This window comes from Trachypithecus francoisi, unplaced genomic scaffold (genome assembly GCF_009764315.1).
Source record: "Trachypithecus francoisi isolate TF-2019V2 unplaced genomic scaffold, Tfra_2.0 Lachesis_group17, whole genome shotgun sequence".
NCBI lineage: Eukaryota > Metazoa > Chordata > Mammalia > Primates > Cercopithecidae > Trachypithecus > Trachypithecus francoisi.
This window is the reverse complement of record NW_022681462.1, coordinates 40093830-40119335: the sequence shown is the minus strand read 5'-3', so window position 1 is coordinate 40119335 and position 25506 is coordinate 40093830. Positions and strand designations below refer to the sequence as shown.

Below are 25506 nucleotides of genomic sequence, written 5' to 3'. Positions count from 1 at the left end.
GACCTATTCGAAGTGGCCCTGCAAAGCTGCCTGTTGTCAGGAAAATTTGCATTCTGTAGAGAGTCTCCTCCCATTACTGAGTCTTTTTTAAAGAGTCTGACATTTTTTAAAGGTCTGATAAGCAACATTCACCATCTACTCTATTTGCTACCCATAGGATTCATCTATGTGACAAGAACTTTTGCTTCCACACCCCCTTTTCTAGACTCAAGCATTTCTTTATGATGAATTCAACTCTTTAGACAGAGTTTAACTCTTTCAACCAGTAGCCAGTCAGGAAAGCTTTGAATCCACCTATGACCTGGAAGCCCCTGCTTGAAGCTTTCCCACCTTTCCAGGACAAACTAATGTATATCTGATATGTATTGATTTATGTCTTTTCCTGTAATTTCTGTGTCTCCCTAAAGTGCATAAAACCAATGTGTAATCCAACCACCTTGGGCACATATTTACAGTACCTCCTAAGGCTGTGTCACAGGCCATAAGCCATATTTTTGGCAAAATAACTCTGTAAATTGACTGAGACCTGTCTCAGATACTTGACTCAGTTATTTTTGGCAAAATAACTCTGTAAATTGACTGATACCTGTCTCAGCTCTCTTGATTCATAAAAATACTTCGTGATTTTTTAAATTTTACTTTAGAGAAGGACAACCCTGGGGAATATGTTTCTTGTTGGTGGAATCAATAAGATATCCATGTCCTCGTCTCTGGAACCCAAGTGTTATAGGAGATATTAAGAAATTATTTTAGGCCAAGAGAGAGGAAAAGATGTACTTGGGAAGGTTTTGTTTCTTTTAAAGCAGCTCCAGAAACGTTTCTTGTCTAGCAGGAAAGCCCTGGCTCTTAGAGCCAGGCTTGGAAGCTTTCCTATGCAAATGCCAGCCATTAGAAACCGAATTCACCCAAACATGGCGATTCCCACCATATTCTTCCTTGTCAATGCTTGTGCTTGGAGAAAAACCTAGAAAGATGCTGTAGGAAGTGGAGAGCAGCAGCACCCCACCATTAAGCTTTCAGACAGGACTGAGGACCACATGGTTAGATAGCCCATACTTCAGGGACAGATGAATTCTATTTTCCAAGGGAGCACTAGAGAATCCTGCTTCAACTATCAACCTTCCTGACTACTATATCCTTGGCTTTGAAAGGTTGTAGTGTAAAAGTTAATCGTAGGAATTCAATCATTCTTGTCATACCCAACAGAACCAAGAAACCAGGAGGGAAAGACACTCAGGGTGCAAATACTGTTGCTAGAACTCAATTGAAATAGGCCCTATTATCCCATGGAACTAATGTTTATGTTTTTTTGAATAAACATAGAAACTGAATCCACTAGTCTTAAAACTCAAGATAGTTACATTTGTCTTATCTGAGTTCTTTTTTCAGGAAACCAACCATCAGGCCTCTAGATACTATCAAGGACCTGAAAGTTATATATCACTGAATTGGAACAGTGAGACATCAGACCCTTTGCCCATTATGATTGCCTAACTGACCTCCTGCTTCCTGTTGACTAAATTATCTACCTTATCCCTCCCTAATTCCTGTTTTCCCACATTTCTTCCCTGCTATATAAACCCCTAATTTTAGTAGTTCAGGGAGATACATTTGCGAATGGTGTTCCATCTCCTCGGCTGCAGCACCTGATTAACGCTTGTTCCTTGGCAATGCTTGTTGTCTTAGTGATCGGCTTTCTGTGTGCTGAGCAGCAGGATCTTCACTGAATCCCTGGTATTTCAGTAACAAAATTCTCTGCAAGTGTCACTGCTTTGGCTTCTTGTAACCTGAAATCAAATTGATCCATAACTTCTGAGATAACTTGACATAATTCTAGGATTCACTTTGTCCACTACTGCTGACCAGCCTGAGCTTGCCAGCTCTCAACCCTTCCTAATGCCAGTGAACTTTTTCAAAGAGTCATAGGTGACATTTTCCCTTTTCCGTAAAATGCTTACTTCTCTTTGTTCTTCCAACATATTGAAGACCATTGAGTTTTCCTGTATGTCCTATTTGGCAAATACTTCTTTGCAAGTAAAACATTAAATTTAGAGATTCATCTCTCTATTTTATTTAGACTTCAGTAGTTTAGACTCTAATTCTCTGTATTAAGACAATTCCTGCTTAGAATATCTATAGTGGCTTCTTCTGTGTTATATGAATTCCAACTGAAGCCATAAACTAGACTCCTCAGGTGTCATGATCTGTCTTTGTTAAATCAGCGGAGGCATTGCTATGTCTGTGCAGCTGGGGCTGAGAAAAGAAAAAGAAATTGGGATGCAGAGGTGACTTCATGTCATCCTCTACCAACACCATCAGAGTGTGGCTGCATCTGAGGAACACTCTCAGGCCATGGAGGCATCAGGAGGAGCAGCTGGGGCAGCCCAGCCTCACACATCTTCTCCCTGGGGGTTTATGTTCGGGTGTGTAACACTGTGGAGGGTCACTGTTATGCTGTTGACAGTAATAAACTGCAAAATCTTCAGGCTGCAGGCTGCTGATGGTGAGAGTAAATTCTGTCCCAGATCCACTGCCGCTGAACCTTGATGGGACCCCACTTTGCAAAGTGGATGCAGCATAGATCAGGAGCTTAGGGGCTTTCCCTGGTTTCTGCTGATACCAGGCTAACCAGCTACTAATGCCCTGACTCTCCCAACAAGTGATGGTGACTCTGTCTCCTACAGATGCAGACAGGGAGGATGGAGACTGGGTCATCTGGATGTCACATCTGGCACCTGAGATTGGAAACATAAAAACAAATGTCCACACAATTGTAAGAGAAGTTCCCTGAAGAGCCAGGCTGTACTGAATACACTGGGCCACGTAAATTCCTACTGTTCTCCTTCCTTACCTGGGAGCCAGAGCAGCAGGAGCCCTAGAAGCTGAGCGGGGACCCTGATGTCCATGCTGCGTCCAGACTGGGTCTAACTCCTGCACGAAGTGTAACCAGCCTATTAAGAAGTCTTCAGGATAGGAGGACGTGCCCTGAGAACATGCAAATGAGCAGAAGATGGGGCAGACTGGGCACAGCTGCAGGGCTGGCTCATCAGAGTAACTTAGCACCAGCTCAGTGTCCCCAGGTGTTCCAGGTAAGAGCAGGGTAGCACAAATATGTCGGCAGAGAATGTGTTTCCACTGGGGACTATTTTGTTATGAGAGACAGTTTTTAGGTTTTTTTTTTTTTTTTTTTTTTTTTTTACAATTTGAAATATTCCTCAGGAATCGATGGAGTAATGTGTTTCATTGGTGTATGGGGATTATTTAGGAGAATAGTCTTGTTTGTAGGAAACACATAGTAAAACGTTAGATGGTAGGATTCAAAAGACTCTCCTATGATTCCAGTTAGTGAAGGGGGTAAGTGAGCTATACTTGCAAAATTTCTGTGAGTTTATCATTGTTTCTTTCTAAAAATGTTACAAATAAATCTTATTGACATGATGCAATGTATATTTGTAAGTATTAGGTAATGGTGTTATGCCATTATTCTTACCAGTATAAGATCAAGCAATTTGCTTCAGATACACTAAATTGATATAGTGTTCCCTCAATGCACGCAGCGCTAACAGATCCACCATTTTCAAGAGCTACCGGTCTCTATAATACCCAGAGACTAAATGGGCTGCACCTTATTCTTGTTTCAGGCTCCTCCATAGTCTACCTTCTTTTCTGCCATTGAGTATTATTTCCCAAATTTCATCTCTTTTAATGAGGGTGGCCACTGCATGCAGGATGTCCACGCCATGCACCATCAATGCCACTTTTCTCTTTGACTCTTTAGCAGTGAGTGGGGACATCATCCTGACCCAGACATGAGCCTCCCTGTTACATCTTTAGGAAAGAGACACTCAGTCTCTTATCAAGCAATTGCCCATGTACATGGAGAAATCAGCTGGATCCAGATGAAACTGGACAGGGATTTGCACTCGTTATATCTCACATCTCTAATGTGCCCAAAAATGTCCCAGCCTGGCTCAGTAGCAGGGGAGTGGATCCAACTACATCAACATCAGTGGGCTGCAGCCTAGGGCTCCATAAAATTTTACTGATGCCTGACTAGGGGAGCCAAATCACAGTGCTGTAGACTGTGCACAAACCTTCCTGCTGCTTTGTCTTTGCCTGTGATTTCTGTGTCTCCCTAAAGTTTATAAAACCAATGTGTAACCCAAACACCTTGGGCACAAGTTTGCAGGACCCCATAAGCCTGTGTCACAGGCCATAAGCCTTTTCTTTGGCAAAATAAACCTATAACTTGATTGAGACCTGTCTCAGATTCTGTTTTATTTACACTGGGTCACAAAATTTAAAAATCCTCTAAAACTATCTATACATCCATAAGTCTACAGTAGAGACAGAAGAGTGAGCTTACTCCAACAGTTAAAACTCACAAGTTAGAGGAAGCTGAGTCTAAGATTTTGTCCAACTTTCTTGTTTCATAAAAATACTTTGTGATTTTTTAAATTTTAGTTTAGAGAAGGACAATTTTTGGGAATACGTTTATGGCGGTGGAATGAATAATGTCCCACCCCAAAAGATGTCCATGTCCTTGTCTCTGGAATCCAAGTGTTATAGGAGTTTTTAAGAAATTATTTTAGATAGAGAGGAAAAGGTGTCCTTGGGAAGGTTTTGTTTCTTTTAAAGCAGCTCCAGAAACGTTTCTTGTTTGGCAGGAAAGCCCTGGTTCTTAGAGCTGGGCTGGCAAGCTTTGATATACAAATATCGGCCATTAGAAACTGAGTCCAGTCAAACATGGCGATTCCCACCTTCTTCTTCCTTGCCCCAACATGTGCCTAGCAACATGGCTGCCCCCACATATCCCCATGTGTTTAGAACATTATGACACCCTGCATTTGCATATTAAAACGCTAGGGTGGGAGGGCCAGTTTTTTCTCAGGCTACATGAATGACATGCCTGGTCATACCAAACACCTAAGCCCTATGCAAATCAGACACCACCTCCTTCAGCCTCCTCATATAAACAGCCACTTTTCCGCCGCACATGGAATTTTCTCTCTGTTCGAATCCCCCCTCCCTCTGTCTCTGTATGGGGGAACTCTTTTCTTCTTCCTTCCTTCTTGCGTATTAAACTTTTCGCTCCTTAAAACAACTTCACACGTGTCCGTGTTGTTTTAAACAAACAGGAGTGAGACTGAGAACCCTGGTGTTCCTCCAGTCATTGGAGTGGTATCATAACAATTCTACATTATATAGCAAAAAAAAACTTGACAGATGTAAGTTAAGGACTTTGCGAAAAAGCAACCTGGTTATCCAGATGAAATCAATACAATCACAAAGGTCATAAAATAAAAGAGCAGGCTCGCAGTCAGAGAGGAGCTGGGACAATAGGGAAGGATGTGGCTTGAGGAAGGGAGGGGCCATGGAACCAGAAATGTGGGAGCACCTGGAAGATAAAAAGCAGAGAATACAGTTCTCTCCTCTGGAGCATCCAGAAGGATTATAGACCTACTGACACCTTAGCATTAATTCAGTGAGACTTCTGATCTCCAGAACTACAGGGTAATACATTTATGTTGTGTGAAGCCAATAAGGCTGTGGTAATGTAAACGGCAGCTTTGGAAACTAATGCAAGGGGAAGAGATGTCTTTCACCTCACTGAACGCATGGTTGTCCTCTGTTCTTGGAAATATTTCCACCTTGTCTTCTGGTGTCAGTTATGACAGGAGACAGAAAATTTCTCCGAGAGAAAAGCTAGCATGAGAATTCTTTTTAGCTAGAAAATATCTTGGATAAAGTCCCACGATTATCTCTTATACGATCTGGGTGTCACAGAGTTTAGGGGTCAGATCTCACAGCACGTGATAGGAGAAAGAGGGTTTTGTTCATTGGTTTGTTTTCATATTAGGAGGGAAATTAGATTTTCAGGACACAATCTGTGAGGGACAGACTGAGTCAGAGCTATTGTAAGAGAAAGAGGAGATGTGGAAGGAGTCAGGGCAATGAAACATGTGTCACTGTTCCCAAATCTAAAATAAAGTGATTGATTTCAAAAGGTGAAGCAAAGCTCTTCACCTTCCATCTTCTTAGGAAGGATCAAATTCTTCCCAGAGTCCCTGCCCCTCCTTCACTCCCCTGACATTGCATTGTGGAGCTAATCACATGTTCTCTTAATCCCTGCTTCTGTCCCAGGCTGGGAGAGGCTCACTGTCCTCACCATGCCCAGCAGGATAGAGCTGGTGCCCTAGGCACCAAAGGGGAAGAGGATGGTTTCTGTGCAGGCGATAAGAGTTTTACCGCATGTTACATTTCACTGTAATTCTAAGTAAAGTTGTGTGGAGAGAAGAGAAGATATGGGCAACTTTATCTGGTGGGGCTGGAAGAGGCCAGGCTCTGAGAATGACAATGAATTCACATGTCTAATTTTCCAGGTGGCAAATGCTAGCTTTAGAAATTGTGGAAATATAGACTTTGAGTTTAAGAACAAGATAGACTTTCGGGTACTGCAATAAATGAGGAGACATTTGGAATAGGGTCCTTAGCCCAGGGCTAAAGTCAGGCTGGCAGTGCCTGAAAGCTGCCAGGCGCTGGTCCAGCACTGTGGGGGAAGCATCTGCTCTCCTGAGCCAAGGGCTGAGGACCTGGGAGGAACCACAGGCCCTGGCCACAGGGCTGCCTGGCAGGGGCTTGAGGGAAGGAAACTGCTCACAAATTCAGAGGAGCTGCATTAAGCATATATCCTGCAGCCCGGCAAGAGTGAAAGTGTCAGAGACTTTCCCTGGGCTCCAGGGTCCTGAATGACTTTGACTCTGTTGGAGTCAAAGAGGGAGGGTTAGCAAATGTCCTCAAAGTCTTTACTCAGCCAGACTCTGTTCTGCTTGGAAAGAAAAGAAACACCTGCTACACAAATAAACATAACATTATGTGTATGTGTAATAAGAATTTCTAATATAAATTTTACATATTGAATACATATATTTTAGAAATAACTTGTATTTATATATTTGAATATTCTATGTATCTATTTATGAATAAATATGTGGTACATGTTCATATATAAAGAGATATAATTTTGGTTGCTAGTATAAGGTATAGTTTTAAACTTTAATAAATTGAATGTGAACATTAAAAATGAGCACTGGGTGCACCACCTCATGGCCCCTCCTCACTCCAGGGCCTGAGGGTCATAAAGCTCAGGACTCTCTTCGATATCCCCCTGAGCAGAGAGCAGTGAACTGCCCATTGCTGAGGATCATGAGTGACCTGAGGGGTCTGTGGAATCACAGAGCAGCAGATGCCCAGGAGATGCATAGTAAGTCTGGCTCCTGAATGGAAGGAGATTTTGTCCCCAGAGCTCAGCATAGACAAGTCCTCTTCTGGTCATTTCTGTCAAACGAAGCAGCACATGTGGCTCAGAGGCTGCATGGTCACAGGATTAAGACCCTCCATGACTCATTCCCAGCTTCCCCTCTGCCCAGCTTTCATGGCTCACCAGCTGCTGGGACTCTGTTGACAACAGCCTATGTCTGCCTCACACACAAGCTTCTCAATAGTTGCCATTTTATTTTCTGGTCTCCAATAACCACAACTTGGCAACCATGACCCTTCCACAAAGATTCATGGAGTGGGGTCAGAACTGTGGGTTCAGCAATGTGCTGGGGCATGTATGTAAGAGAAACAAGGCATGGACAGCCCATGTCTGAAGTGAGGATGAATTTTCATCATGAATTCGGAGTAGGAGGTGGGAGAAAACATCCGGACATGCTCCATACAGTGATGCCCACAAAATACACTAGAGGTGCCCATAGAGGTGGTGGGAAGGGGGTGTGAGGCAAAGAGAGGATGTGAATTCAGAGGTATGCCCCAGCCTGTTCCCCTGATAACGTTTCAGACCCTTAGCAGTCCCTGTGCAGAGCTGTTACTAGGGAAGATTTGTGCAGGACAAGGACAGGTGGAGTGAAAACCTACTTCTGAAGACATCTTGATTGCTGATGGCCAGAGTAACATCTGTTCACACCCACTGTCCCTGATCCAGGCAGGAATCATGTCCAGGAGGGCAGCAGGAGCCAGCAGGAGCCAGCAGGAGCCAGCAGGAGCTCAGAGCCAGGCCCAGGTTCTGCTGGTGCCAGGCTAGGATGTTCTTCATACTCTGGCCAGCTCTGCAGGTGACAGTAAGCCCCTCCTCACCTGAGACACATGGAGGGGGATGAAGATAGCATCCACATCACATGCCCACTGTCATCCAAGTAGGGGAACAGACATGCAGACCCCCAAACATTAATACCAGGCTTGTAGTTCATCCAACTTGGTGCAATTCTGATCAGAAGGAAAAACAGGCTAACAATGTCATCATCAAGGAAAGTTCATGTTTAATACAAACTATCTGAGGCTGAAGCCTCACTTCCCCTTCCTCACCAGGCAGTCAGAACAGCAAGAACAAGAGGAGAAAAGCTGGGTGCCAAAGTCCACAAGGTGCCTCCTGAGGCTGATCCTGCTCAGAGAAGGTGGCGACAATGGATGAGTCTACTGGGACTGCCACACCAACATACCCTGAGCTGGATGGCTTCAATCACAGACATTTATTACTAACTTATTAGACATGTATTGTGAATGTATTAGAAGCCTGGAAGTTTCAAGACCAAGGTCCAGAAGGATTTGCTTCTGGTGAGAACCCTGTTTCTTGTTTCCAGATGTCCTCTCTGGATGCATCCTCTCATGGGTTCAGCAATGTGCTGGGGCCTGTGTAGGAGAAGCAAGTGCATGCTTTCCTCGGTGCATGCTTGGAGGCTGGTGAGGGGTTAAAGAACAGCTCAATGATATTTCTTTTCTATTAGAATACAAATCCTATTAAGTCAAAACCCCATTGTTTTGACCTCATTTGACCCTAATTTCCTCTTCATAACCTCTATGTCTAAGTACAGTAATATTGGAGTTTGGAGATTCAAAGTATGAATTTGTGAATCAAAATTCAGTTCATAGCAGGAGCACTTTGAGGATACAGCCAAGGCAGTAGGAAGGACAAGGTGAGGCTTCCAGTCTCAGAGCACAGAGGGCATTTTCCCACCACTCAGCACACTGGCAGCTCCTCCCAGGTGATTCAGGTCACACATGAGACCCCATCCCACCTTGGGGGCAGCCTGCTGATACTGGAACAATACCACTCTTAATTTCACTATTTCTAAGATCAGACTTCCTATCTTATTTTATTACGGGGTTTGTCCAACGGCAAGGTTTTTGACTTACCCTTCAATGGCAGGCTTATGACAAAAAATCAAATAGAATTTTAGATGCTGCTTTCTAATAAGACTTGATTGAGTTTTTTCATTGGTTTTCATGGAGTTGATTTTATTACATCCATCAATAGGCTGCATTCTATAGGGAACACAAAATGATTCCTCTCCTCAATAAACCAGTCACCTTGTTGAGGATAAGGTGTGTTCAGAAAAGATGATCACAAAAAAAATTCGGAGCTAGAGTCTGTGATCCATGTGAGATGCCAATGATGTGGTTCTGGAAAAGAGATAGTGAGGTTGTGAGGGGCCCTGGAGGGCACAGTGGAGGGCTAGGCTGGGGAGTAGAGGGCCCCTGGTCTGGATGTGTCTACTCAGCTTCATTCCTCTCATTCTTGAAACAGTGGCTGCACCAGCCAGGAAGCATCTGAGACCACCTGATTCTCTGGAATAACAGCTGCTGAGGTTTGTGCTGTGAGCTATAAAACTGTGTGTCAGTGTAACCATTTAGATGAGCACTAATGAAAATAATTTTTTAAGATGATGAAAAGTCTAGATTTATGCTTTGCAAGGGTAGCCATTATATGTCATATGTGGCTCCTGAGCACTTGAAATGTAGTGAAAACAACTAAGGAACTACATTGTTAATTTTAGTTAATTCTAATGTACATGTTTGTGGCTGGGCACTGCTAGTGTTTGCATGGGAGACAGGGAAGTTTGAGACAGTCACAAACAGCAATGTCATCAGGACAACCAATCTGCTAAATGTTAAGCAGAGATGATCCCAGGACCATCGCACCAAGCTGGGGTGGACAAGGTGGAAAGAGCATATGAGTGAATCTTTGGAACCTTTCCCAGATTCTGCTGCTTCTAGATGGATGGTGTAAACTCTCCATCTTGAAGACACTGAAAGGGAAGCTAGCAACTGGGAAGCTGAGTGTTTCTCCCGTAATTTGAGGTAGAAACAGAACACAAATCTTCCCTAGTATTACTGATGTCCCTCTCTGTAGGCTTCTGAGCAGAGTGGTGCTGTCTGATCAAGTGGGAGGTGAATGCTGTGCTCCCTAATCAATAGTATTTCTCAGTTCCATGAGACATATGAACCCTGTCATATGCAGCCCCCGCAGTTGAAGCCAGAGCACCATGATCAGTGTCCAGTGCTGTCCCTACCTTAGGTGATCCAACCGCACAGGACCTGGTGATGAAGGCTTGAGTGACAGGGAAGGGCTTTGGGGAGTCTGCCAATTAGCAATAAGGGTACAGACCTGGGCTTCCAGCTTCTGAGCAAGGGAACATTCTATGTCCTGGGTGTGATCCAGGTCAAGGTGTTTGATAAAAGATATTACAATAAATTATATTCTTAAGAAATTGAAAACACACAAGGCATCTGATTATTATAGGACTGTTTGGGTTTTATACTACTAAAGTGGTAAAAATAAATTTTTCAATGTGCAGTGGTTTATTGGGAATCTCCCAACCTCTGCCCTTCCCATGATGACTCCGTGGTCTCTGCAGGTTGTATGGTCACTTGGCTACTGCCATACCACTCAGATGGATCCTCAGTACAACCCCAAGATCTTCCCCAAACAGCTTAAATGAACAGCTTCTACCTCCAGATACCACATACCATTGCCTAATTTTTATGCAATTTATTAACTATCGAAATTATTCTATTCAGTTTCATTATATAGTTATTGTTCTGTGCATGGCTCATTCCCCTACTGAATATTAGTACTTGGAATTAAAAATTATCTTATTTATTTACATGCACTTGACCCTCAAATGATAGCATTTATTGGTTCTGAAAACTCTGACATTAATTTAAATCCCTTAAAAGCAACTATATACTTCTTTTTTTAATTAGAAGAAATATGGTGCGATCTCCTCAACTAAGGAAACTAAACGACTTTTACAGTTGAAAATGATTAACTAGACATGGGAAAACATATTGACAAAAGTAGCAAACATTATCCTGATGTTAAATAAACATAGTTGGCATGTAAAGTATACAATTATGATTAATTGTATTCAACACAGGAGAAAGAAAGGCCCTCATAGTTGGTGGAACTTGCTGGAAAGGGTGGGGGAGTCAGCCCTTAGAAGCAGAGGAGGAGACGATGAGTGATCTCAGGCAGGCATCCAAAACCAGGACCTAATATGATTCATCACAATGTTCTTTTCCTTAAGGTTTAATATTTTAAGGAAGTCCTGCTGGAAAACTTTTGGGCACATTCAGAGAATACATGGAATAAAGATTAAAAACAGTATATTTCAAAATACTATTAAACAACTCAGATACACAGAAACTAAAGTATCTTATAAAATATAATATCTTCCTCACCCATTCTTGATTATTGGGTTTAACCAATCATGGCTCAAAATTTGACATCCTCACATTGTGTTCTCCAACTTGAAACATCATATGCCTGAAAACAATGTAGACATATTTTTTAATCACATTTTTCACTTTGGAATAAAATATGTGTTGTATGGTAAAAAAAAAAAAAGTTTATTGAAAAGTGATATAGCTTTTTGTGACCAAATATGATGAAAATCATTAATTAAAGTGTCACTTACTGTGATGTCAGTCTGCATCGCTAATGACTACATCATATCCCCAAAGTTATTTTTGAATGCGTAGATAAGTGCACAACAAACACGTCAAACAAATGAACTTAGTTTACATTAGAATCACCAAGTGTTCACAGTAGGATACTGGTCTTACAATTAAGTACGGCAAAATTAAAAAAATACATCTTCAAACAGCACTTTGGATTTTAGATGAGAATGAAAGAGGAGAGAGACAATGTTTCTGATGTGCAGAACAGAAATTCTCTCTAAGGATCATGGGTGATCCTCCTGTAATTCCTATGTCCAGCAAGATATGAAACAAAATGTCCATTTAGTTTTATCACCTTCTTTAAGCTCCAAAGTTACATTCTCTTGCTTGGGAGTGCCTTGGTACACTCAACTTTTGGTGATGCATTTCACATTGAAGAACTGAGGATTCTTGATTTCAACCTCTTTAGGCCTGGAGCCCTATCTTGCTCCTAAGACTGGCAATAAATGATTCATTTCTTTTTTTACTTTAGATAAATATTATTTTGGAGACAGTCTTCTTTTCAAAAGCCCTAGCTGAATGTCTATATTTATATTGCCTATGGGCCAGTTTTCATACATGAAAATCTAAATATCCATTGCTTCCTGAACTCCCCGTTGACTCCTACACTGATGAAAGTGAACCTTAATGTTAATCTGACTTATAAAGCCTCAGGCTTCAGGGGATTTCTTTGGAAATGAGATCACTGTGTGACTCCTTTGAACCCACACTCACTGACACCTGAGTTCATGGGCTCCTTTGTCGCTACATCTCCAGGCCATCACCTATTCCCCTTCTAATCTTTACCCTTTAAAACCTATTTGCCATAAATGAATTACTATTTCTCTGAAGAAAAATCCGAAGTTTGTGTGTGTTTGTTTGTTTTTTACCAACTTGTAGAAAATAGTTTATGTAAGTCTATGGAAGGAAAAGGGAGTGGTAATCTTCAACTGCTGTGCACATATTCTGAAAAATACTGTTGTTAAAGACGAAGTTATAAGACAGTGACTCTTGGGTTTCAACTCTGCTGGTTGTGGCAGATGTCATGGTATTGCATAGATCATTGCCCCAGATGCCCCTACAATGGTTAGAAGAACAGGGTGTCCGCAGTTTCTCTGTTCAGCAAGGCTGAGCTCGTTTTTGTTCTGGGTTGTAACTCGGTGTAAGGAAAACTATTGCTCTGCTGACAGTAATAAGTTGCAGCATCTTCACCTGGAAGGTGACTGATGGTGAGGATGAAATCTGTCTAAGATCCGTTGCCAGTGAACCTCAAGGGGACCCCCGACATGGACTGGAAAGTAAACTTGATGAGAAGCTTTGGAGCTTGATTTCGTTTCTGCTGATGCCAGTGTAAGTTACTGCTAATGCCCTGACTGACCCAGCAGGTGATGGTGACTTTCTCTCCTGGAGTCCCAGACAGAAAGGCTGGGGATAGGTCAGCACAATATTACCCCTGGAGGCTAACAACACACAGAAAATACTAACATGCCATAACTGTATGTATATCAAAATCACCACTAATCTAGTTAAAGGAGGAAGCATATGCATTACTTTTTATAAATTCACATTAAAAAAGCACGTTAAATTTCATAAGAGGCAGAGTTCCTAATGAAAAAATAAATCACTGATTGAAATAATGGTCCCACTTTTAGCTTTGTCCACACATTCTCACCTGGAACACAGAGTAGCAGAAACCCCAGGAGTTGCCATGGGGACATCTCACTCGCTGCTTTTGACTTGCAAGTTTTGCTTCAGCCACATCTCAGAGAAAAAACCTCTTATAGACACTGAGAGGTGGGACCACTTTAGATGTGAGAAGAGGGATACATGCAAATTATGGGGCTTTCTTACTGATTTAAATACACAGACATCACCCTTGCCAGGAGATCGCCCTCCCTGCCCCTTCCATGAGTGTGAGAAGCGCCCTCTGCTGGCACCTGCAGATGCATGGTGCTGAGGCTGTGACAGGGCTTGACCAGACCCACCGCCCAGCTGCAGAGTGAAGACAGAGTCCATCGCAATCTCTGGGAGGTTCTGCAGTAATCTGGGGTGAACAGGAGCTCATATCCTCAGTCTTGGCCCAGGGCTACATTAACTCCCCTGCTCTCTGTCACAATATAGGCCTAAGAAACCTTGATCCTGTGGACCTTTCACAAACCAACACTCCGCACAACAATATGTTGATGAGATCATGCAATAAGCAGAAAATAATATGGATTCTCAATATACAATGAAAACACCTGAGGAACAGAGGATGGGATTCATCCCTACAAATTTAAGGGCCTGTCACGTTGGGGAAGATATCAGGGATTTAGAGAAGGGGAGTGAGTCATGCTGATCATTCCTTTCAAAGTAAGGGAAAATAATTTCATCTTGCACCTCCAACCAATGAGAACAAACCACAGTGTTGGCAAGCCGACCCTGTAGTGTCGTCACAACACATTCCACGCTTGGATCTACTATACTATCTTGTTTATCAGCTTACTGGCAAGGCTGTCTGTTTGGAGTGTGTTCAGAGAACGAGAAGTTCTGTGGCAAGTTTGGGTTCTGATACAGGTGGCTCTGTTGCTTGGGTCGTGTGATCCAGCACATTGCTTGGGTTAGATGCATCTGTATTAGATGAGAACACTGTGAACTCTCTTGCCAGCTCCAAAATAGAATCACAGCGTCAATCTCTGGGGTTCTAGGGGAGGATAGTGTAATGCACAGAAAACAAACAAACAAACAACAAACAATTTTCTGTTTAAAATTCAGCTCTCAGAATATCTCAGGGTCCTAGGAGATGTGCACATGAGGCAATAGGTAACTATGTGACTGAGCTGCCCCTCATCCACTGGGAATTTTAGTCTCAAAAATTCATATGTCCAGGTGATGCTCAGAACTACTCAGTATTACCATGGAGTTTGCACTTTCAGAATTGGTTGAAAAGACATTCAGAGAGAGCGTGCTTCCCTTAGAATGACAGGTGTTCCAGTTTCCCATATAACTTTCCTCTCTTATGCTAATGTTCAGTGACCTCGTGGATTTTCCCATTCAGCTAATGCCAGAGGGGAAAAACATAAAAACAAAGGCAAACAAACAAAACCACAATGACAAAGAAAAAAGCTAGGCTTCTTCTTGAATGAATCTACACCATACATTCGTGTAAATAGGAGTGAATTCCTCCCACACTATGGCCACAATCATAGGTGGCTGTGAAATATTACCTGGAGTCAGAAGGTAGTTGAGCAGGACACACGGTAATCAAACTAATGTGAATAATGAAGCGTGAGTTAATTATATACATGGATTCCTGGGAAGCTGGTTGGCCAGCATCCTAGAAAACGGATTGGAAGATCAGAGACAAGAAGCCCTAGAGAAGAGACATGTCAGTGCACTCATGGGAGTAGGAAATTATGTGTGCAGAAATTTGTTTATTGTATCAAAACAACAGAGAATGTCTGCCATAGGTGAAACAACAGCAAACAATCCATGCTCATGAATCATTCACCTTTACACGGATTAACTGAACCTAGACTTTTCCCTTAACTCCCACAGTATTTGCATAATAGTTGTTTATACAAAGCAGCTGTGGTGACCTGGAGTGCACATGTGCAACAAAGGAGCTGTGACTTTCCATCACCATCTGCACCAGTGCTGATCCAACTGTTGCCACTTCTGGGTGCCTGACTTCTCAGCAGCAGAGGCAAATAACCATCAGAAATTTGGTGATAATTTGGGATATTAGATCACTTTCCCTGGAGGTGGCTGTAACACATTTGTACTAGGATTCTTCTGTGTTCTAGATAAATGTTTGCCTTTTCTGCTCGCCTATAATTGACTATTACCGTGTTTAGAGTCTGTATGTTTTATTGATATGGGAATATTTCATAATCAGGGCACTAAAACATGGGGAAATAAATGAAATAACAGACATATGATCATGGCATCTATTGGTCCTATCAAATACTTCACCCAAGGAAGTCCATGTGGGTATGACCTTATGACCTTCTACTGACTTCAGATATTCTCCTTCAACATGTGCTGAATCTTTTTTTTTTTTTTTTTTTTTAAGACAGAGTCTTGCTCTGTCACCCAGGCTGGAGTGCAGTGGCCGGATCTCAGCTCACTGCAAGCTCCGGAATCTTTAAACTGATGACCATGTCAACATGAAGCAATGCTTTAGGAAGTCATAGGTCAGAAGTAGGAGCAACCTCTCTTATGATTCACAGGAACACAGCTGGGTTACATGGGTTTCCAGTCATGCAATTTTAGACCTTGCTGACCACAGGGCCTAGTACAAAGGAATGAATGCCTTTACGTGTATCCTCAAGTACAATATATAGAATATTCTAAATTGAGACCCAAAGCTATGGTGATGCAGGGTTCCCCCATGCCAACACACACAAGGGCAACCAAATAATTACCTATTTCAGCAAAGTTAAACAGTAAACCTATCATGAAGTGATAGTTCTCTGTTCCTTATATGGTGACAGGAGTATGTCAGGGAATATGTCTGGACTGAAAGACAGTGAAGAACACATGTCAAAATCAGATGGTTATCCTCAAATTAATATAAAGTAAAACTAGGAGTCATTAGAACAAAACTGATAAAATAAAACATTTTTAAATAAATCCAAGACTGATATGTGGCCCAACTTTGGCTCCAGCTCTTCCAGAAGATAACAGCTCCAGAGCTCAACAAATGCATGCTTATGTTTTTAGTTTGGTACCAGCAACATGTGTCATATGTGCTCATTTTCTGTTTCAGACCTTAAACTACAAATCAACCTTTTCAAAGTAACCCTGGCCACATACTGGGACTCATGGGGATACCGGCACTTCTGAGCATCCACCTTTCCAAGAAGAATAACCTAAGATTATACCAGACATCAAGGATCAGACTAACAGCTGGTGTCAGGTGTTTTTAGCAGGCCTTGTCCAACATGAGGAGGGCAGCAGATGTTTTCCTGTACATGCATTTGTCTTTCTTGTCAGTTATATTTCTGCATGAAATATTATTTGAGGATTTTCAAAGTGCTTTCTTCACAGTTAAGAAATTCTTCCATAATATGGCATTGAATCAGGCAACTTATTTACAACAACAAAAAAAGTAAGGCAAAGTGTGCAGCTCATGATCTTATCACCTGCACAGGTGCAGCTGTCTCTACAGAAGGAGCACCATAGAATCTCCTGTTTCTAGTATAAAGCTTCCCAACTTTTATATGCTGGACTTTAAAAGTTTGTAGTGTGGAAGTTCATCATAGGAATTGGGTCGTTCCTGCAATACCCACCTAAAACAGTCAAGAAGCCAGGGTGAAAAAGCACTCTGGATATGAAACACTGTTCCCGGAATGTAATTCTCTGTAAGCCTGACTGCTTGTTGTAACTTGAAACCAGTTTTATCTACATCTTCTCAGATAACTTGCTAAAACTCAAGGACTAATTTTGCCCACTAACATTGCTTACCAGTCTCAGTTGCCAGCTCCAACGCTTACCTGTGCCAGTTAACTTTCTCAAAGAGTAATACCTAACATTTTTCTTTATTTTTAATAAAACCTCTTCTCTTTGTTCCTCTGACATATGTAAGACCACCCAGTCTTCCTGTATGCCCCATATTGCCACTCTGTCTTCCCAAAGAAAATAATAAATGTAGAGATCAATCTCTACATTTTATTTTGACTTCAACAATAGTTCAGACAATTCTCTGTATTCTAATAAGTCCTGCTTAGAATATCTATAGTGACTTTTCCTTTGCTGTATGAATCTCAATTGAGTCCATAAAACAGAATCCTCATGTGCAATCATTTCTATCCTTCATTAAATCTGCATCTAAGGAACACTGGAGGCACCAGGAGGAGCAGCTGGGGCAGCCGAGCCTCACACACCTGCTTCCCTGGGAGGTTTATGTTTAGGTTTGTAACACTGTGGGAGGGTAACTGTAATACTGTTGACAGTAATAAGCAGCAACATCTTCAGGCTGCAGGCTGCTGATGGTGAGAGTGAAATCTGTCCCACACTTACTGCCACTGAACCTCAAAGGAACCCCAGATTGCAAACTGGATGCACCATAGATCAGGAGCTTAGGGGCTTTCCCTAGTTTCTGCTGATACCAGGCTAAACTACTACTAAAGCTCTGACTTGCCCGGCAAGTGATGGTGACTCTGTCTCCTACAGATGCAGACAGGGAGGATGGAGACTGGATCATCTGGATGTCACATCTGACTCCTGAGATTGGAAACATAAAAACAAATATGCACACAAAAAATCATGTTATAAGACCTTCCCTGAATGGCTAGGCAATACTGACCACACTAGGCTGAGTAAATTGCTAATGCTTTTCCTTACCTGAGAGCCAGAGTAACAGGAAGCCCAGAAGCTGAGTGAGGACCCTCATGTCCATGCTCTGTCCTGACTGGGACTGACTCCTGCACAGGGTGTGACCAACCCATTAATAAGTCTTCAGGGCTGTGGGCTGTGACCCGGGAATATGCAAATCAGCAGGAGATGGGGCAGGCTGGACACAGCTGCAGGGGTTGGTTCTCAGTAACTCAGCATAGGCTCAGTGTTCCCAGTGTCCCAGCTCAGACCAGGATAGCACAGATTTGTCTGCAGAGATTGTGTTTCTTCCTGGAGACCATTTCATAAGAAACATTTTTGAAATAGTTGTCAAAATTAGAAATATTCCTGAGGACTAGCTGGAGTAATGTATTTTATTGGTGTATTGGGCCTATTTAGGAGAATATCTTGTTTATAGGGAACACTTTGAAACTGCATCTGCAAAAATTGTAACTGAGGGAATTATGACAGTGAAAGAGATCAGACCTAAACGACTCCATCTTGCTTCTAACCTAACCTTTAAGCTGTCCTTGTGCATTCCTGGAAATGGGCTGAACTGACCTAGAGAAGGAATTTAGTTTATAGTTTGACTCTGAAACAAAATTGATAATAGCCTTTTCCTGAAAAGACACCCTTCTTGCCCTAGGATCAGTTTGCTTTTGTAGGACTTAAAAATTAGCTTCAAGATTAGAAATTATGGTTTAGGGGTCAAGCATCCTCTGGCTGCAAGAGTCTGAACCTCCCCAAATTGCTCCTGGGGATAACATCACTATTGTAAAACCTAAGAGATTAGTGCTGGAGACATTTTGCAGACGCCGCACTTGCTTGGTCAGCTGACACTACCCAGACAGGTAATCTGAATCAACCAGTTCAGTGATACCATCCAGGAATGGATGACAGCAAGAAAACCTCACTTCAACCACCCCCACGCCCACATGATTCCATCTTCAACCTGACCAATCAGTACTCCAATTCCCAAGCCCCTACCTGCCAAATCATCTTTTAAAACATCCCCAAATATTCTAGGAGACTGATTTGAGTACTAATAAAAGTCCAGTCCCCAACACAGCCAATTCTTCGCGAATTACTCTTTCTCCATGGCAATTCCCCTATCTTGATAAATCAGCTCTGTCTAGGCAGCAGGCATGGTGAATGCATTGGGAGGTTACAACATGGTAAAGTGTTAGAGGGTGGGGTCATCAGGTTTTCAGTATAGTCTCGAATGTTTCCAGTTACAGGAGGGGGTACTTTGTGCTGTACTTGCAGCTTTTTTATGAATGTAAAATTGTTCCTTTCTTTAAAAATTTAAAAATAAAATGTATCAAAATAATGCTAAATTACTGAAAATATCTTGTAATGGTATTAAGTCATGCTTCTTTCCAGCATAAGATTAAGCAACTTACTGCAGATACACAAAAATGACAGGCTGTTTCCTCAATGCGTGGGTCCTCAGAGATCCATCATTATTCAGAGCTATAGGTGTCTTTAAAACCCAGAGTCTGAATTAGTTGCACCTTAGTCTTGGATTGGGGACTTCCATATTCTCCCCTTTTCTGCTATTGAATATTGTTTCCCACAGTTCATCAGCATGAAAGGCTGAATAATGATGCAGATCTGATTACTTCAACAAAAGTCACTGTATTTGCCTCCAACTGTAGGAGCCCGACCTAGGATAAACGTGAACCCCTGGGCTAATAAAGGCTCCAGTGATAATTATCTCCAACATAGAAAGATAAAGATCATATTTCCCGGCTAATGCTGTGAGCTGCACTTTCCACCAGCATGTTCCTGAGGACTCAGAAGCAGCTCTCCTGGAACCTGGCAGTTGAGGGAGAGGGCCTGGGGAAACAGGCCAGGAAACTCTCCCTCCAAACAAGCGCAGCTGCTGCTCTGTGCATGTCCCTGTCACGCACCATCAATACCACTTTCCTTTTTTGCTCTTCAGCAGTGAGTGAGGACATCACCCTGACCCAGATGTCAGCCTCCCTCTTGGTGTCTTTAGGTGAGAGAGGCTCCATCTCCTATCAAGCAATTTCCCATGTACATGGATAAATCACTCAAATCCAGATACAACTGAACACCCATTTTGTCTTACATCTCCAAAGTTGCCAAGAGCATCATGACCTGGCTCAGCAGCAGGGGAAGTGGACCCAACTGCATCAGTACAAGTGGGCTGTAGCCTTGGGCTCCAGGGAGCAATACTGATGCCCGACTATGGGAGTCAAATTATAGTGTTGTAGCCTGTGCACAAACTTTTCTGCTATCTTGTAAGCAGCCTGAATTTTAAGGGAAGATACCTGTGTAAGGGGAAAGAAAGAAAGTGTTTTCTGTCCTCTAAAGGTTTGGTGAAAGTAAATGGACAAAAGACAGATTCATAGGAGAAAAAAGACAGTTTATTTAACATGCAGGGAAAAAATCACAGAATTATCACCCAGATATTACAGTGAGTTCTGGGTGCATATACATCCTTTATAGGTGAGAGGGAAGTGGAGAGTTCAGACAACTTAAGGAGAATAAATGACCTAAGATTTTTTTTTTTTTTTTAAGTGGACCTTTAAAAGAATAGGTAATAGGATGTCTGGAAAAAAGTGTCAACTTTCAGTCTCTTCTAAGTTTGACTTCTGTTGAGTACTAACCCTCCCTGATAAAAAAAATTCCCAGAGAGGATTTTCTTAACAATTGTTTTTCTCCTGGAGAATCTGACTTTAGACAGATAAGGGAGATGTAGGGAAAAGCCCCTTTGTGCATTTGTTGTTTTCTAAACATTTTCAGTCTAAAATAATCATCATACCATGTAGCATTTTAAGAGATGTTATTTCCTGTAATCCTTCACTTGCAAACTACCTACCAAGATCCTGTTCCAGAGAGATGCAGCTCCAAATTGAAAGTACACTTGACCCTTGGACAACATGGAGGTTGGGTCACTAACCACTGGTGCAGCAAAAAATCTGTGTATCACTTTGGGATCCCTAAAACTTAAGTGCTAGTAGCTTACTGTTGACTCAGTGATAATATAGTAGATTAACACAGGTTTTTATGTTGTATTTATAATATACTATATTCTTACAACAATGAAATAAGCTGGAAAACAGAAAATGTTATTTAGAAAACCGTAAGGATGAGAAAATATATTTACTACTTATTAAGTGCTTGCTCCTTCACAGGTGGCATAGGCAGAAGAAAATTTAACTGTTGATGGACCTGTAACTTTTAAGCCCGTGTTGTTCAAGGGTTAACTGTACATGTGTTTTTTCCTTGATGAATGTAGCAGTCTCTGTCCGTACTCTAGGCCTTTTCCCTTCACTGTCCCCCTACTGACTTCCAGTGACCACATATGTGTCTTCTGTTATCTGATCCTGGAGAAGGTAACTCTGCCTGCATGCACAGCTGGACAGAGGGCCTGGAATGAGGATCCACCCTCATGAATGGGTTAATGCCATCATAAACAGAGATGGTGGGAGTGGGCTCCGTCTCTCTCTTCTGTTCTCCTGTCATGCCGGGATATGGTCTTCCTTCCTTCTAGAGGAACTCAGCATTCAGGTTGCCATCTTAAACTAGATAAAGCAGAACCTAACCTGCCTGTGCCTTGATCTTTAACTTCCCATCCTCCAGAAATGTGACAGAACAAATTTCTGGTCTCTATGAATTACCCAGTAATGGAGATTATGTTATAGCAGTTCAAAACAGAAAAAGAAATTTGTGAGGACAGAAGGAAGTTTATACATACCCCAGCTCCCTCCCCTCTCAGGTGGAACAGCCAGAGGCATTTTCTCCATGTTTCTACATGGAGCTGAGCCTCAGTCATCCTAAGATTTAGGTGGCTTGTTGACGTGTCTTTCACCATCCATCTTTTCCTTGACCAACCTATTTTAGATTTAATTTGTGCAGTAATTTATTTTTTCTGATGTAAAGCAAGATTTGAATTTTAGGCATCCCCCAACTGACCGAATGGACCCCCTCCTGGCCAAGGGAACCTCAAGGAAACATAAAAGACTAGTTTAGATCATATTGGGAAGGGGGTGTTGGCCATGCCTCATCGTACCCTCCTTCCTTTGTAGTTCAGACACAACCAACCAGTATTGCAATTAAAACAGAGATCTTAAAATTGACAAAGCAGACTCTCTGTAGCAATAGCACACCAAATTCCAACATGACTCTGGTATAGCATCACATGAAAGTTAATAGGCCCTGAAGAATATCACAGTATTTTACCCCAACACATATTTCTTTGACATATTCCGAAATGGCCTTACAAATGTGTCACTTGTAGGAAAAAAATTGCATTTTGTAGAGAATCTCTTCCCCTTACTGGATCTTTTGCTGGAGAGTCTGACAACTTTTAAGTTTTGACAAGAGATATTCACTAGCTATTCTCTCTGAAGCCTGCTATGTGGAGGCTTCATCTACATGACAAGAATTCTGGCTTCCACATCCCCTTTATCTAAATTCAAGCATTTCTTTATGAGGAATTTAACTCTTTAGGCAGAGCTTAACTCTTTCAACAAATTGCCAGTCAGGAAATCTTTGAATCCACCTATGACCTAGAAGTCCCTGCTTCCAGTTGTCTGGCCTTTCTAGGCCAAACCAATGTAAACCTTACATATACTGACTGATGCCTTTGCTTGTAACTTCTGTCTTCCTAAAAAGTATAAAACCAATGTGTAACTCAACCATTTTGAGCACATGCTCTCAGGACCTTCTAAGGATCTGTCACAGGCCATCATCCTTAACTTTGGCAAAACAAAACCTGTAAAATGATTGAGACCTGTATCAGATACTGTTTGGTTTACACTGGGTTACAAAAAAATCCTCTAAAACTATCTACACCTCAAGAACTCAAGATTAGAGATAGTGGAATGAGGATACCCCAACATTTAAAACCCACAGATTAGATAGCATTGAATGTAAGATTTTCTCCAGCTGTCTTGCTTCATATATGTGCCTTGTAATTTTTAAAATTCTACATTAGAGAATAACAATTTGGGGGAAGATATTTATTGTCCGTGAAACGGAAAATGCTCTCATCCCAAAATATGTCCATGTCCTAGTCTCTAGAACTTACGAACTCTACCTTACATAGTAAAAAGGGATTTAATAGATGTGATTAGGAATGTTTTGGATAGAAGATCATCCTAGTTTATCCAGGTGAGACCAATATAATCACAACGGTTTCTATAATAGGTACAGGGGAGAGTCACAGTCAGAGAAGGGCTGAAACAATAGGAAGGGATGTAGGAGTGACAGAGAAAGGGGCCATGGAAGCAGGAATGTGGAGCACTTTGAAAATAAAAAGTAGAGGATCAAATTCTCTCCCCTGAAGCCTCCAGAATAATTACAGCCCTATTGACACCTTGGTATTAGCTCAGTGAGACTTCTGACCTCCACAACTATAGGGTAATACATTAGTGTTGTTACAAGCCAGTAAGATTGTGGTAATTTAAATGGCAGCATTAGAAACTAACACAAGGGGAAGAGCTATGCTTTACCTTAGTGAGTCTGTGGTTGTGTGCAGTTCTTTCAAACATTTCCACCTTTTTATTATCTGGTGTCAATTTTGACAAGAGATAGAAAACATTTTAGTGAGAGAAGAGCTAGTAAAAGAATTCTTCTTAGGTAGAAAATCTGTTGGGTAAAATACCTCCATGATCTCTTATACAACCTGTGTATTGGAGAGCTTATGCGTCGGGCGTGGTTGCTCACACCTGTAATCTCAGCACTTTGGGATGCTGAGGTAGGCAGATCACGAGGTCAGGAGTTTGAGACCAGCCTGGCTAACATGGCAAAGCCCCATCTCAACTAAAAACACAAAAATTAGCTGGGCATGTTGGCACGTGCCTGTAGTCCCAGCTACTTGAGGGGCTGAGGCAGGAGAATCACTCGAACCTGGGAGGCAGAGGTTGCAGTGAGCCGAGATTGTGCCACTGCACTCCAGCCTGGGTGACAGAGCAAGACTCCATCTCAAAAAACAAAACAAAAAAAAGTTTATGGGTCGGATCTCATAGCACATGATAGGAGGAAGAGGATTTTGTTTTTCATATTAGGAGGGAAAATTAGATTTTCAGGACACAATGTGAGAGGAATCGACTGAGTCAGAGAAATTGGAAGGAAAAAAGGAGTGTGGAAGGGGTCAGGTAATGCACGATGGCAAGATGTGTCCTTGCTCTAAAATCTAAAATAAAGTCATTTACAGTTTGTAAAGGCTTTTAGAGAGTTGTGTTTTGATGAGAAGACTGAAGGTGGGACTAGTTTAAGATTTGAGTCAGCATGGCATTGTTACCAGAGAGGGGTTCCTATCCAGACCCCAAGCGAGGGTTCTTGGATCTCATGCAAGACAGAACTCAGAGCGAGTCCATAGAATAAAGTGAAAGTAAGTTTATTAGGAAAGTAAAGGAATAAAAGAACGGCTACTCCATAGGCACAGCAACTCTGATAATTGCTGGTTGCCCATTTTATGGTTATTTCTTGATGATCTGCTAAACAAGGAGTGGATTATTTATGCCTCCCATTTTTAGGCCATATAGGGTAACTTCTCGGTGTTGTCATGGCATTTGTGAACTGTCATGGCACTGGTGGGAGTATAGCAGTGAGGACGACCAGCTGTCAATCTCATTGCCATCTTGGTTTTGGTGGGTTTTGGCTGGCTTCTTTATGGCAGTCTGTTTTATCAGCAAGGTTTTTATGACCTTGCTGTAATGTGTTCCAACCTGCTGTCTCATCCTGTGACTTGGAATGTCTAACTGTCTGGGAATGCAGCCCAGTAGGTCTCAGCTTCATTTTACCCAGTCCCTAATCAAGATGGATTCACTCTGATTCAAACCCCTCTTACAGCATGAGACACAGGTAGCAGAGAGGTGTGGATTCTACACTGTCATTGTAGTCGCTTCTCCCTCTTTATAGGCTGTGGGATCATTTCTGGGATGAAGATGGCCACATGGAAGGAACATACTAAGGTCAGACAGTCTTGGGTCCAAATCTCAGCCCCAGTATGTGCTGATCATGTGACTTTGGGTATACCAGTGATGAGCTCTGATAACTGGTTTCCTCGTCTGTGAAATGGAGCACTGTGCATATCATGGGGTATATTAGTTGGTTTTCATGCTGCTGATAAAGACACACCCGAGACTGGGCAATTTACAAAAGAAAGAGGTTTATTGGACTTACAGTTCCACGTGCCTGGGGAGGCCTCACAATCATGGTGGAAAGTGAAAGGCACATCTCACATGGCGGCAGACAGGAGAAGAGAGCTTGTGCAAGGTAAGTCTCATTTTTAAAACCATCAGATCTTGTGAGACTTATTCACTCTCACAAGAATAGCAAGGGAAATATCCACACGCATTCAATTACCTCTCACAACATGTGGAAATTAAAGATGAGATTTTGGTGGAGACATATCCAAACCCTATCATG

General features: G+C 42.0%; 1 long non-coding RNA gene and 3 gene segments (V, D, J or C); 1 reads left to right on the top strand and 3 right to left on the bottom strand.

The window, feature by feature from the left end:
• The window catches only part of LOC117062889, a 126188-nt gene that overhangs the window by 34681 nt on the left and 66001 nt on the right, over positions 1 to 25506 (bottom strand).
• The window catches only part of LOC117062915, a 37984-nt gene that overhangs the window by 3953 nt on the left and 8525 nt on the right, over positions 1 to 25506 (top strand). Inside the window, exon 2 of the long non-coding RNA XR_004428621.1 lies at positions 17747 to 17762. This is a non-coding gene — a long non-coding RNA (uncharacterized LOC117062915). The remainder of the gene's footprint in view (positions 1 to 17746; positions 17763 to 25506) is intronic.
• On the bottom strand, positions 2347 to 2968 carry LOC117062893. The segment is given in 2 exon segments: positions 2347 to 2735; positions 2852 to 2968. Coding segments are annotated over 2 exon segments (429 nt in total).
• Positions 17657 to 18192, bottom strand: LOC117062906. The segment is given in 2 exon segments: positions 17657 to 17988; positions 18109 to 18192. Coding segments are annotated over 2 exon segments (372 nt in total).